Below are 12,590 nucleotides of genomic sequence, written 5' to 3' on the forward strand. Positions count from 1 at the left end.
ATAGACAGCAACAGGACACTGCAGAGTATCACAGCCTATTTCAGTACTCCACTCTCCTACCTTTAGTTTTTCCTGTACCAAACAACTTTCCTCTGCTGAAGCTTACTTGTTCTAACCACAATAAATATGGATAAAAATTTATTCCCCCCCATCTTAGCAAATTGTCTGTATCTATACTGGTAAAATAAAGAGAGCCAGAACACAGGCCTGAAGAGTGGATCTTGATTACTTACAATTTCATGTTCCTGAAAGGGGCCCTTACAGAGTTGGGGTGTTGCCCTAATCACTTCCCAGTCTGAGACTTGCCACCAGCTCAGATGCAGGTATGTTGTCATGAAGGCTGTGAAAGACTCTAAAAATCATATGATCTATCTGTCCAAACTAAATAATAAATTCCAGCATCAGTGGGAGGTTTTTTAGATAAATGTACCATTTATATAGTTAATAATTCTTAGCAACTTTCCCTTTTTGAACTAAACAATGCCAATCTCAGCCTTTCTTCACAGAATCCAGATCATTCTCACTGGAACCCATACCGTTTCCAACTGACATTCCCAAAACTGATCCCTGAAGTACAATTCCCAAAGTGCAATACTCAGCTGCCCCCTCACCAGTGCTGAGTGAAGATGAACATGATCATTTTCTGTGTACTACAAATGATATTCCTATTTATGCATTCCAGATTGCTTCATACAGTTGTCTAAGTACAGTTGGATGAACTTAATGAGCTCTAATTGATTTTCTAAATCTCTAACTTATTTAATGCTTTAAAATATGCTATTCTAGCATTTACTGCACTGTAACACTTTGCATTCGTTGTTGAAGCTGATTACATTAGCAGTGATGGCTCAGGCAGACCTTGCAGTGAGAAAAAAAATCTTTAAACATTTTGGCCTCTCTGAAGTAACCTTTCAGTGTCATCAGTTGGTGGTCCTGGAGAAGCTCCTGTCGTGTCTGCTATTATTGTACCTGTTCCGTGGATCACAGAGAAATTTCTGTACACTTTGAAAAGCACTTACAGGTGTTTTTATAATTAAATGTTAGACTGTTAAGACTTTTTAGGAATTAACTGTGCCTCATAAACCAATCTCTTTGAAAGGAATCCCTAGAAGAGCAAACCAGTAAAATTAAAATATTGAAGCTATCTAAAGAGTTACAGCTTTCAACTGACCTCCTACCAATTAGCTTGTGGTGTTGTGGCCTCTGTTACCCATGCTAATTGACCTTGACATAGGTTGGCTGTTTTTTAAAGCTTCGGCTGCATAGCTTCTCTGATGACAAAGATGCAGCACTACAGGAAGACAGGCTCTATCTCTTGCCTTTTGATGCAGAATTTGGTGTGAAGTAAAACCCTGTGTGGTGGTCCACAGCAGAGCTTGTGGGCGAGCAGGGCTGGGCTGTGACCTGCTGATGGAATGGGTGTCCGCCCCGAGCCGCAAAACCTTAAGGGTGCCTGCGCTGGTGGCTGACGTGGAAATGAAAGAAGTTCACTAATTTGCAGTCCCGGCAGCGCTGACTGACCCAGGGATGTGCACGGTACTCTCGGTTTCGTCTCTTTCGCTGGGGTTTACGCTGCTGTGACCCCACTGGATTTCAAGAGGTAGTTCCTGGTGTACTGCAGGGCAAGGGCAGCACTGGGTCTGATTCGGCACCGCAAGCCGTACAGGGAAAAGCCCTCCCTGGGAAGCGTGTCGGGTTTATTTAAGAGCACTCCAATCTATTAATAGCCTCTCCCCGTTTCGCGAGGATATTTTGGATCTTTCTGGTACCTCTCATTACAAAATACCTCTCAGCTAAATCCAGGGCGCATAAATCACAGCTCCGGTTCCTTTCGAGGAGGGCAGCCTGCCTAAATCACTGCCACATTCTTCCCATAGTAGTCGTTTAAGATTAATAGCACATGCAGGGGAAAAACTAAACCCTTTGACGTCACTGCCGAGATGAGGAAACATAAACAGAGAAGGCTTCACGCCGCCGAGCCGGCAGCGCGGGCGCGGATTGGCCCGCGCGCCCGCGCCGCTGGCAGTTGACAGCACCTCCCAGCCCTGCCCGGCCTTCGGCGCGCGAGCGCAGGCAGCCAGGCAGCCGGGCGGGAGGGCGGGAGGACTGCAGCAAGCGCAGCTCTGCCCCAGCCAGCCCTTACCCCGGCAGGAAAGTCCACTCTCTTCCCGAGTCCTTTTGCTCCTCTAAGGTGGTTTTATTGGCTGGGTTTGGGGGACTTGGTGAGGTTTCCTTTTTCCTCTTTAATTTTTTTTTTGTTTGTTTGTTATTTTATTTTTGTTTGCTGTCGTTACTTAATTCTGTTCCCAACCCTGGATGCAGTTACTGGATTCTGCAGTACAAGTCTTCATGAACAAGCTGCACCGCTTAGAGATTTCACGGCATTCAGAGGTCACAGAACTGCCACTATGGTTAAATGTCTTGTTTAATGGTTGAGGTATGTACAGCAAATCTGAAAGAGGCAGCATGATTAATTTTTTGGAGGGGACCTAAAATTGTGAGGGGGAGAGGGAGATAATACTATTATTTAGTGGAAAAGATTTTTTTTTACCAGTGATTGTTACTACAGCAACCGGGGTTTTTGAATTTCCTCCCTTTTTGTCTCTATTCAAACTAGATGAAAATTTTAACTTAGGTTGATTTAACCATTTGGCGGTGAAGAATCTGTCATTGTAGTCCTTTCTGACCCCGCTGAGGAAGGTGTGATTGCTTTCTGGTACATGTTTTCCGACGGCTCTGGCAAGAGAGGAGACCTGGGACTTGGCTGGCTTAGATGAAGGGGTGAAAAAAGCAGAAACTCGGTTCTTATCCTGAGGGGGCTGCGAGTTTGAGAGTTGGAGCAGAGGGAGAAAGAGTTAGAAATAAACAGAGCAAGCAGAAAAGACTGTCAGACTCATTTTTAGGAGTACACGTACCACATAATTTATTTATTTTTTCCGTACATGCTAAGATTGCTTTACTCTTGGGTTCAGAAGTTCAAAATTAAGAAGCAGCCTGCACTTGGACTTACAAGCAGATCCTCAGTGGGAAGGGAGGGAGCTGATGGTCTCCTATCAACCCCAGTTCTCAGACAGCTTTTTGCTCCTCTAAGCAGAGAAAAGTGGAAATTTGCTTGGAAGTTGAAGTGATGTAGCCTGACATCTGTTCAATGGTATATAGGTTCAATTCATATTCAAGCTGGTGAGCTGCCTTGAATGACTATTGCAGCATTACAGTGGACAGTGTGCTGCAGGAAATGAAAGCAACTGCTAGCATAAAACTAACATTGTTTTCAGGAGTGTGATACTAAAATACAAGAGGAGGAGCCACTTGTCAGAGCTTGTGTGTGTGTGTGTATGTGTGTGTGTGTGTGTGAGAGAGAGAGAGAGAGAGTGGCTTTAAAAATAATTTCATCCAACACAGCCAATTTCTGTTCTTAATTGGATTAATATACAGGTATGCTTAATGACTAGCAATCTTCATATTTTCCTAGTTTGTGAAATGAGACTTTTTAAAGCTCCCTTTGAGGTGCTGCTGTAGATATAAACCCCCTGCAATTCGAAAATCTTTTAGTTTAACTTTAAAAATTCTACCTGAAAAAACAATTCATAAAAGAAGGAACAGAACATGAGCACACCCACCTCATGCAATGCACCTCAAAGGGTTACAGGAATCAATCACACCAGGCTGAAGCATGCTAGCTTAAGGACTGCAAAAATATTAGCTCTGAAATGCAGAGGATGTGATATGTGCTGTGAATGGACAATTGCTATTCTGCAGTGCCTAGTGGGAAAACAAGGACTTTGTGTATTGCAAATGCATAGCTGCAGCTCCTCCATTTCCTTTGCTCTATCTTCACTGATGACTGCAGAAACAAAGAGGCTTGTCACAGATAAACTCTTTAGTGGCCCATCTCTTTTGAGATTCTTGAGGATATCTTTTTTCCTATCATCCAACAACCCCGAGTCCAACTTCGTTAAATCTCCACGCCATTCTGTCCTCCCCAGCCCTCCTCTAGGTCTTACTACCTAAACTGCCAGCTGTTTTCAAAAACTGAAGCATTTCTTCTCTAGCCCCGGGTTTAGAAGGGTTCATATAATATTTGTTAGATGGTTAATTAGTAAATTTGACAAAGGGGAAGCCTCAGTCTGTAGGCACTATAGCCTGTTCTGTGAGGAATAACACGGTAACAAAATGAAGATATCCAAGTTTCCAAAAGGCAATCTGGGAGGCACTGGTTTATAATAATTTCCTATAATTAAATTACTTCTTTTGATAAGCAATTTTAGAGAAGCTTAGTTTTTAACCTCTGTTGTCTACATTTTGCTGCATCTGTGTTTTATAGCAACTACTACTTGTGACATTAATAGTAAATATCCTAAGTGGACTTCTGTAGAGGAAATTACACTGGTTTTCTACTTTTGCTAGGGAAGTTTATCTGCAATGTTTTCTCTGAACATTCTCAATTCAGCATCAAGAGCAAAATACAATTTAAGGTTGGCCTCTCTACAGTGGATGAAATGGTCACTGATATTTCCCAGCCACATTGTCTCCAAAAAAAGGTCTGTATTGCAGAAGTTTTATGTGATATGAATGGCTACTCATTCTGACTTTATTTCTTTAGGGTAGACAAGAGTTGTCACCAGTGAAGTTGCAATGATTCCAGCAGAGCATGGCATACTCTGCTGAGCCTGATCCAATGTATTGCACATTTAATTATGTTTAGTAGTTTAAAAACATATGATTATAACATCAGCCATTTTCTCACCTTCCTCCTGTTTATGTGCTTTTCCCTTCTGAAATCCAGCCCTCTCTTGCCCTTACCAAACCTCTGGGTAGGTCATTGAAGCAGACTGATTTTCCAGTGTCTTCCTTGCAATCATCAAGTAAAACTGAGACATCCAATTCCTTTTCACTCGCCCCATGGTTCTTCTACCAATACGTAAAGCGTACTTTATGAGAAACAGTCCAAAAATTGATATTTTATGACATTTGGTTTTCTTTTAATTTTTAAGTCTCATAGGGAAAAATCTTCTATTGTACTGGTAACCTTCTTTACAGGAATTGCATGAAGGAGAAATGCCAGCTACTAACCAAACCAATGCTGTCAAGATACTAAAACATGACACCTCTTTATTTAATCGTAAAAAATGTTTAAGACCTAATCCGTCCTCTAATCAAGCTAGATATGTGGCCCAAAGCTGTTGATGCAGTTGGGCTGACAGAAAAACAAGTCATTCAGGGCAGCCAGGAAGACAACTGTCTAAATGAGCATTCTTAGCAACTCACTATTGTTCATCTTTTCTCCATTTTCACGCTAGAAATTATTACAGCGCTCCATGTGTTTGTCAGAGGGTGAAAGTGAAAGGGATGGCTGGGATCCCACCAGCTGCCAGAATAAAATAAACAGGTTTGTAATGAAATAATGAAATGATGGCTCAGTATTCCTCTATTGGGTGGAAGATGGAACTCTGTGTTGGAATTGGAGCATTCAGTTTTCTTGTTCCTCAGCCAGAAAACAGGCTTACCATTGCAGGGACATCAGATTTTACACTCTCAGTGAAACATTGGATCAGGGACATCAGTTTTTACATTCTCAGTGAAACATTGGCTTTACATCTAGTATGAAAATTGCACTTTTCAGTCACAGGCTTCAGGATGTGGAACTGATGTTATTTAGAGTTTATACCCTGGAGGTGCTGGGACACAGACATGCAGCCGATGTGTCCGAAAGCAGTTCAGAAGTTCTGATTCTTTTTCTTTCTCTGGCTAACACAAGGTGCCTGAATTTAGGCAGCTAAAGATGAGCCATTGTAGCTGAAAAGCTGGACCATGAAGCCAAGTGCCACATATACAACCAGATGAGGGTGGCTGGTAACCTTTTTTCTGTGGTTTCACAGCTAATGAGTGGAAATGAAATAATGTGTCTTCTGATAGTAATAGGAAATTGTTGTGTCTGAAGAATTAGTTCTGTGTAAGTACTTGAGATGATAGAATATATTTGTGGTATTTAAAACCACATATTAATTTATAGAAACTGAAAATGCAAAGTCAACTTCTGAAAGATATTTTAGCAAAAAAGAAGTCTTCTGTATCTTTCTGAAAATTGTTTAGAGGACTAGGGTTCACAGTGCTCGGATCTGGGCTAGTGGTAGCTATCTGTTTCAAATCCTCTAGTTATAAAGCAGAAAATTGACAAATCAGAGCCAGATCAGATAGAAGGGAGAACAGTTCCAGAAGCCTGACTTCAGTGGCAAAACTGTAGAGTGAAAATTTTGGTGCAGAGACAATTCTCAAAGAACATCAGTCAAACGATTAAGCTTTTCTTTCACATGCATTTAATAGTGTGGTATCTGTAGTCCACTGATACTGTAAATTTGATAAACCTTTTTTGTTTTTTCTCTTCCTAGAAACTGAAAAATTTATAGTGATTTCGATTATGTAAACAGTGTTGAACTATAGAAATTAAACTAATGAAAGAGCCCTATTAAGTTTGATTTTCTTATTCTGTTCTTCCTTCCAGTGGGAGGTGTGAGCGAGGATGGATGAAAACTCAGTTTAGCTACTTAGGCCACATAGTGTTATGGTGGTATATGATATGCATCTGCTAGCTTACTATCCAGCCAAATAAGACATCCAGGTTGCCTGGACAGATAAACATAGCTGATGATCTTAATAGGTGGGGATGAGCAGTCACAATTCTCCCAGACACACACAGAGACAAATTTGTTTTAGTTTAGCTAAAGAAGAATTGCATGCAGACACAAACAGCAAGATTTATTTCTCTTTGAGTAGGTTATTTTAAAAATAAGAAACAAATATTTAGAAGAAGATACTTGCAGAGGTTGGTTGGGTTTTTTTTTCTGTAGATGGTAAGTTTATACTCGTAACCCACAAAAATTTCTGGTATGAGAAAGCTCACCAACTAATATCTCACTATGGTCCATGTTAATGCTGGCAGTGTATGGTTTTTAAAAGTAGAGCACAGAATCTCCCATCAAACTAAGTTTATCTAATTGTCATGGGGCAGAAAAGCACACTTGTAGGGCAACTGCTGTCCCGACCTGTATACAATTTTCTGCATGGTTGGTTGTAGCAGAGTCCATGGTACTAATCCATCTGTATGTAGGAAAGATATTTTGGAAAGGATGATCATTATATCTCCAGTAATAAAGTGGGAGGTAGGCAAGTTTTGACTGAATATGCAGCAACTCAGAGATGGCTCAGAGAAATAGTCATCTATAGAAGTGAAATTAAGAAACCTCAACTTCAACTAGGGAACTCCCAGAAGATGATGATATTGAGCTACTGTGCAGTCACTTCTGCCCCGTTTCAATACTGTCCTTTTTTCCTTTTGAAAGAGTGAACAACAGATAACCTCTGGGACTTGTCATAATACGGGGTGGCAGAGCTACCATTGCACAGACTCATCCCTGTGATCCCAGATGGTTGCTGTGCTTTAAAAATGACCACATACTGACATTAAATGCCTTAGTACTTCCCAAGAATTCAGCTGTTATCTAGAGGGAGGGTGTAGCTATTTTCCCCTTTATATATGATGATCCAAGTGTAGAATGAGAACTGGGACCTCTGCATGTGATCTGTGTGGTGGGATCAAGTGTATGCTGATAAAGTTGGTAGATGATTCTAAAGTGAGTGGGGAAGTAGGCAGTTTGGAAAAGAAAGCAGGAAAAGGCTGGAAAAGTGGGCTAACCAGAACCTTACGAAGCTCAGTGAGGACAGACATAAGGGCTTGCACATGGGAGAACCGAAGCCTTGAAAAGCTGTACTAATTGTCTCTTAACATACATCTATATCAATCTATTCAGCATTATTATGTATCATTGAATCAGAACATAAATCTCTCAGGTTAGATAGAATGAGGACTTGCTGCGTACCAGGCTGCTGGGAAAGAGAAGAGCTCACACAGACACCCAGAGAGAGATGAAAGCTGATATATGAGGTCTTCATAGAGAAAGCATGCTTCTGGCTTTGTGTTGACTGACAATCATGTTGAAACAGGCTACTGCCCCTTTCTGTTTCAAATGCTGGGATATAACATGTCTCTGTATTGGTTATTCACAGGCATTTCTGTTTCACACACTGCCATAATATCTGAGTGTCTATTAATAACAATGTTCAAGTGGCATCAGAACGGCCATCATAAATTTAATTAGGCAGTGTATCTCCAGTTTAATCAATATGGTCATTAGAAGACTGTAAGACAGCCAGAAAAACAATAATTAGTCCTGATTAATAAAGGAGAACTTGCACACATCAGCAAAGGAGAGGAGGGAGCTTTGACTGTTCAAGGCTTAGGAGGACAGTGAGTTACTTTAGCAGATCTGAGCACACTGTTATTAAAAACCCATCTTGAAAATGCCCTTAAAATACTAAATAAATGGAAAATAATATACTGTAGAGTAAGAACTACTACGCTGAAAATATATTTTCCAAATTCAAAAATTCTATTAAGAAAAACTTACATTTTCTTGAAGAAACTCTGAGTGCCAGCTAGAAAGATAAAACCGGAATGTATTTCTTCACCAAACAAATTCCTCACATGCACAGTTGCTTTGTTTTTGTAGGACTGCTTTAAAAAGCAGAACAACTGAAAGATAAAAAGAAGACTCAAATGGGATTGATGTGTGAGAGTGTAAAATGGCATAGTTCCACTGAGATTAATAGGACTCCATCAGTTTTTATCTGTGAAAGTCCAGACCCGCTGAGCTTTCAGGTCTTACAAGCACTCCTCTTCACCATTCAGACCAAACTTTAGACTCATTAGCTTTACCTGCTTCATACCAGTTTTCCACAACTTCCTCAGCATTGTGGTACTGCTTTTGATGGATCCACAGAATCTCCCTACCATCACTCTCTAAACCTCCCGTTTTTACTTCCCTTTCTCACAGCAAAAGATACGTCTGCCAGATTTTATTTGAAATCACAACCTCACAGTTTTTAGCATATGTGCTCACGTCTGCAAAAGGAAATATATTTGTAATACAGAGGGGACTGATCTCTCTTGTTTTCAGTGTAGACCATGACCTGCGTCAATGACATGGCTATGTAAGTAATAATTTTTAAAGCTGAGGAATAACAGGGAAATAGTAATTTTGTTTAGGGACCAACATGTACTGCACTGCATCACAAGATATTTTTCATGTAGTAAGGCTGCAACATCCTGTCTCTTTGAACCACAAAACTATAGCCATAATAATAATATCCACTACCAAAATATAACCTCTGTAATAATATGGTAACAAAACCCAGCACCACATGAAGAAGTTGAATGAAGTTCGTGCTATATATCATCATCTGAGCTAACAGAATTGGTCAAGCTTTCATAAAACTTCAAATTCATATTAGTTTCTACATGAAATGACCAGATCTGAAAAACTGCTGTGTACAAGAGCTTGCCTGGAAAATGTTTTCTCGTTCTACCTCAGTCAGAAGTAGCCAACAGCCTGTGGTTAGTGATCTCAAGAGAGTAGGGGAGAAATACATTCAGGTTCTCTCTGTGCTTGCATTGGCTTTCCTACAGTGGATTACCACTGCAGCGTCCCCCAAGGGTTGAACTCTGGTTTCACGGGGCCTGGCAGATGGTGCCCACAGCTCCACGCTGAGCCCCAGTGTGAAATCAGAGCTTCTCTGCTAAAGAGGCACACAAAGGTTGTTTCAAGCAGATCTCCACCTGCAGCTCAAGGAGTTCTTTTCAGAAGCCAAGAAACCTTTCTAATGGATGTTTTCTCCAAGTGAGCATCTCCTCCTCAACAGCTCTTGTTCCAACAAATTGTGATTTTAAGGGGAAAATCCAGTTATATTTTGAGGGTAAAAAAATTTATCACTGCTACTACAGAATTCCCACCCAGCTTGTGAGGACTGAGGAGTGCAGAGACTTTGCTTGCTTTGGGTGCCTGCTAGTGGGCAGAGTTGGTGAAAATCTGGTTACAATCCAGTGACCATTTTGATAAATCTGTTTAGATCTTTTTATTCTGTGGTGCCCAGATTGAAAGCTCAAATGTCACAGAAACTTTGAATTACCACATCGTTCAGAAATCCTCTTCTCACCTTTCTTGCTTCTTATTCTGAAAACAAGTAAGAAAAAAATAACAGCATTCCATGCCTTACGTGATAAATGTATCATGCTGAAGAGATTATTTCTTCGTGTTAAAATTTCCTCGTAATGGCGACAGGTTGCTGTCTGTAAAACACACATTGTTTAAAAAGAGGCTTGCCCCATGCATCCTTCCTCCTGAATTAGGTTTCTCTGGCAGAGTAAAAGTGTGTGGGATTGTTTGGGGGTTTTTTATTGTTTTGCTCAAACACCATAGCAAACATTATTTTAAATCCAATAATATAAGAAAGGGAGGATTATAACGTTTAAACATGCCAGCTGTTCAGAAAGCCTCTTGGGGGACAGCTTCACGTTCATCTGGACCACCTAATATGTCACTGCAGCTTGGTCTCACTACATTAGAATTTTAAATTGGTATTCACAGTTCAGTTTAAAAATCCACAAAGCATCACTTGGCTAATACTTTTTTTAACTTTTAATAATGATTACTACAAATGTGAACAAGCCTGAGCAGACTTCTCATGTTTTCTAAGTATTAGTAAAAATCATTTAATGTTTCATAAAAGAATAAAGCAAAATGTCAGTCTGTGTTTGGCATTGCACCTTTTTATGACAGCTGGTGAAAATTAGTTTGTAAATAAATCATTCTCTAAAAAAAGTCTCAAAAGATCCAGATGTTTAAAATGTAGAAAACAATTAGCAGAGAGGTCTCAGTGCTATGTAGCCACTCTTTAATTGTCATCTGTTGACAGTACTTTGACAGTTGACCTTCTTCAGCTCTGATTTTAGGACAACTTCAAAAACCTCTGAGGTACTTTCTCAATTTCTAGAGACCTTTTTTTTTTGAAAGATTATATTAAAGGGGGAATTTTTCTTTTTGCCTCTCTGTTGCCCTCATTTTCTCCTGAGAACACTTGTCTAAAAATTACCCTTTCACCACAATGATTTATAGGTTCTGGCACGGGAACTAATGCTGTTTCTCCTAGTAGCAGACAGAAAATTAGTCACAATCTGATGTTAACAACTTCTTCATTACCTAAACTGTTTTACACTTTATTAAGTTCAACAGAAGCAGATCTAATGCTTTTGATCAAACCAGGGAGTTCTTGTCCGTATTGCAAAAATACAAGACAATAATTTATAAAGTCACTGTAGTAAGTCAGCCTCCGTGGCAAACTGGGATCTGAACTGTGATGCTACTGACTTCTGCAGAGAAGTACCACTTGAGTGCAGCAGAGAGAAAAAATCATTTTAGCTAATTTACTAAGTCAAATATGAAAAAAACCTGTCTACACAATTGCTCTTGTGGTTCCTGTTGGGACATGAGATTCAACATATTCTACCCTCATATGTGACACACTACAAAGTTGTTTGTGCTGGCAACAAATAATATGCACTGTAGGGAGTGATAGACAGGTTCTGAAGTATAGGATACCTGTAGATTTCATCGACAAGGATATCAAGAAAGCTTTAATGAAGAATCAGTCCACCACTAGATGTTTCTACGACCTAATGCTCCCATTGGTTTGGCTCTATTTGGGAGATCATCAGAATTTTATTAAACCAAAATGTCTAATATTTCGCATTTGCCATGACTTGGTAGACCTCAAAAAATGGTAGGCCAAAGTTTTCAAAAGGTTTGAACATTGTAATATTAAAATAGCCAAATGGTTACAATTATATTATAATATTAATTTCTAATTAAATTAAAACTAATACTATTTGCACTTTACTAGGAGAGTTAGTTATCTTCAGCTAACCCTCTGTTCTGTAGAAGAATGGAAGGATGTGTACTGGGGCAAACATTTTACATCCACCACTTTTCAGAAATATAAACCAATTTTCTCTAACTGATAAATATATGTGTTTCTTTTTCCTTAAACTCGTAAGCTTTTACTAAAGCAATATTTCCTCTTCTGTTCATATTTTATATTACATTCGTAGCAGCTGCTTGCTACTTCTAAACACTTCCCTTTTTTAAATTAGTATTTTAATAATTCTCCATTTTGATTTATAGAGTAGAAAACCAAAAACCAGAAAGCTGACTTTTTAGAAATAAAGAATTTTATACCTAACTAATTTTCATAAATGTCAAGAAATCAAAGGAAAGATACTCTTTCGTCTTCTGCTTGCAGACCATTAAAACTACATTGTCCTTTTGAACTCTGAGCAGAACCTTGCAGGAAGTGGATGCATCATCTTAAAACAGACTGCAGGCAGGCATAAGGGGAAGGTGTATCACAAAAGATCAGAAACATTTCTGGTTATGATCGGTAACAGAGTGAAAGGGAGAAAGGCAAGCAGAGATGGTCTCAGAGACTGGATCCCAAATAGGAACATGAAGTCATGTCCAGACACATACCAAATGAAATGCTAACCTAGGAAAAATTGTATTGAGCTAAGAGATTATTTAAGGCTGTTGCTCTGTGTTGCAAAGTGTGTTGCAGTACCAGCAGAGTATGAAGATGTATGTAACACATTAGTCAGATCAGTAAGACTCATTTAAGTAAGACATCTCTATCCCACACAGATA

At 39.6% G+C, this 12,590-nt stretch overlaps 1 protein-coding gene across 1 annotated transcript in view; it reads left to right on the forward strand.

Moving 5' to 3' along the window:
• Window positions 1–2,110: 2,110 nt before the first annotated feature.
• Window positions 2,111–12,590, forward strand: part of PDE7B (phosphodiesterase 7B) — a 172,110-nt gene continuing 161,630 nt past the window's right edge. Inside the window, exons 1-2 of the mRNA XM_084261543.1 lie at window positions 2,111–2,222; window positions 2,323–2,437. Of these exons, the coding sequence (XP_084117669.1) occupies window positions 2,417–2,437 (21 nt within the window). The 5' untranslated portion in view covers window positions 2,111–2,222; window positions 2,323–2,416. The remainder of the gene's footprint in view (window positions 2,223–2,322; window positions 2,438–12,590) is intronic.

The sequence above is a fragment of the Gallinula chloropus genome (assembly GCF_964237585.1).
Source record: "Gallinula chloropus genome assembly, chromosome: 3".
In the NCBI taxonomy this organism is placed as follows: Eukaryota; Metazoa; Chordata; class Aves; order Gruiformes; family Rallidae; genus Gallinula; species Gallinula chloropus.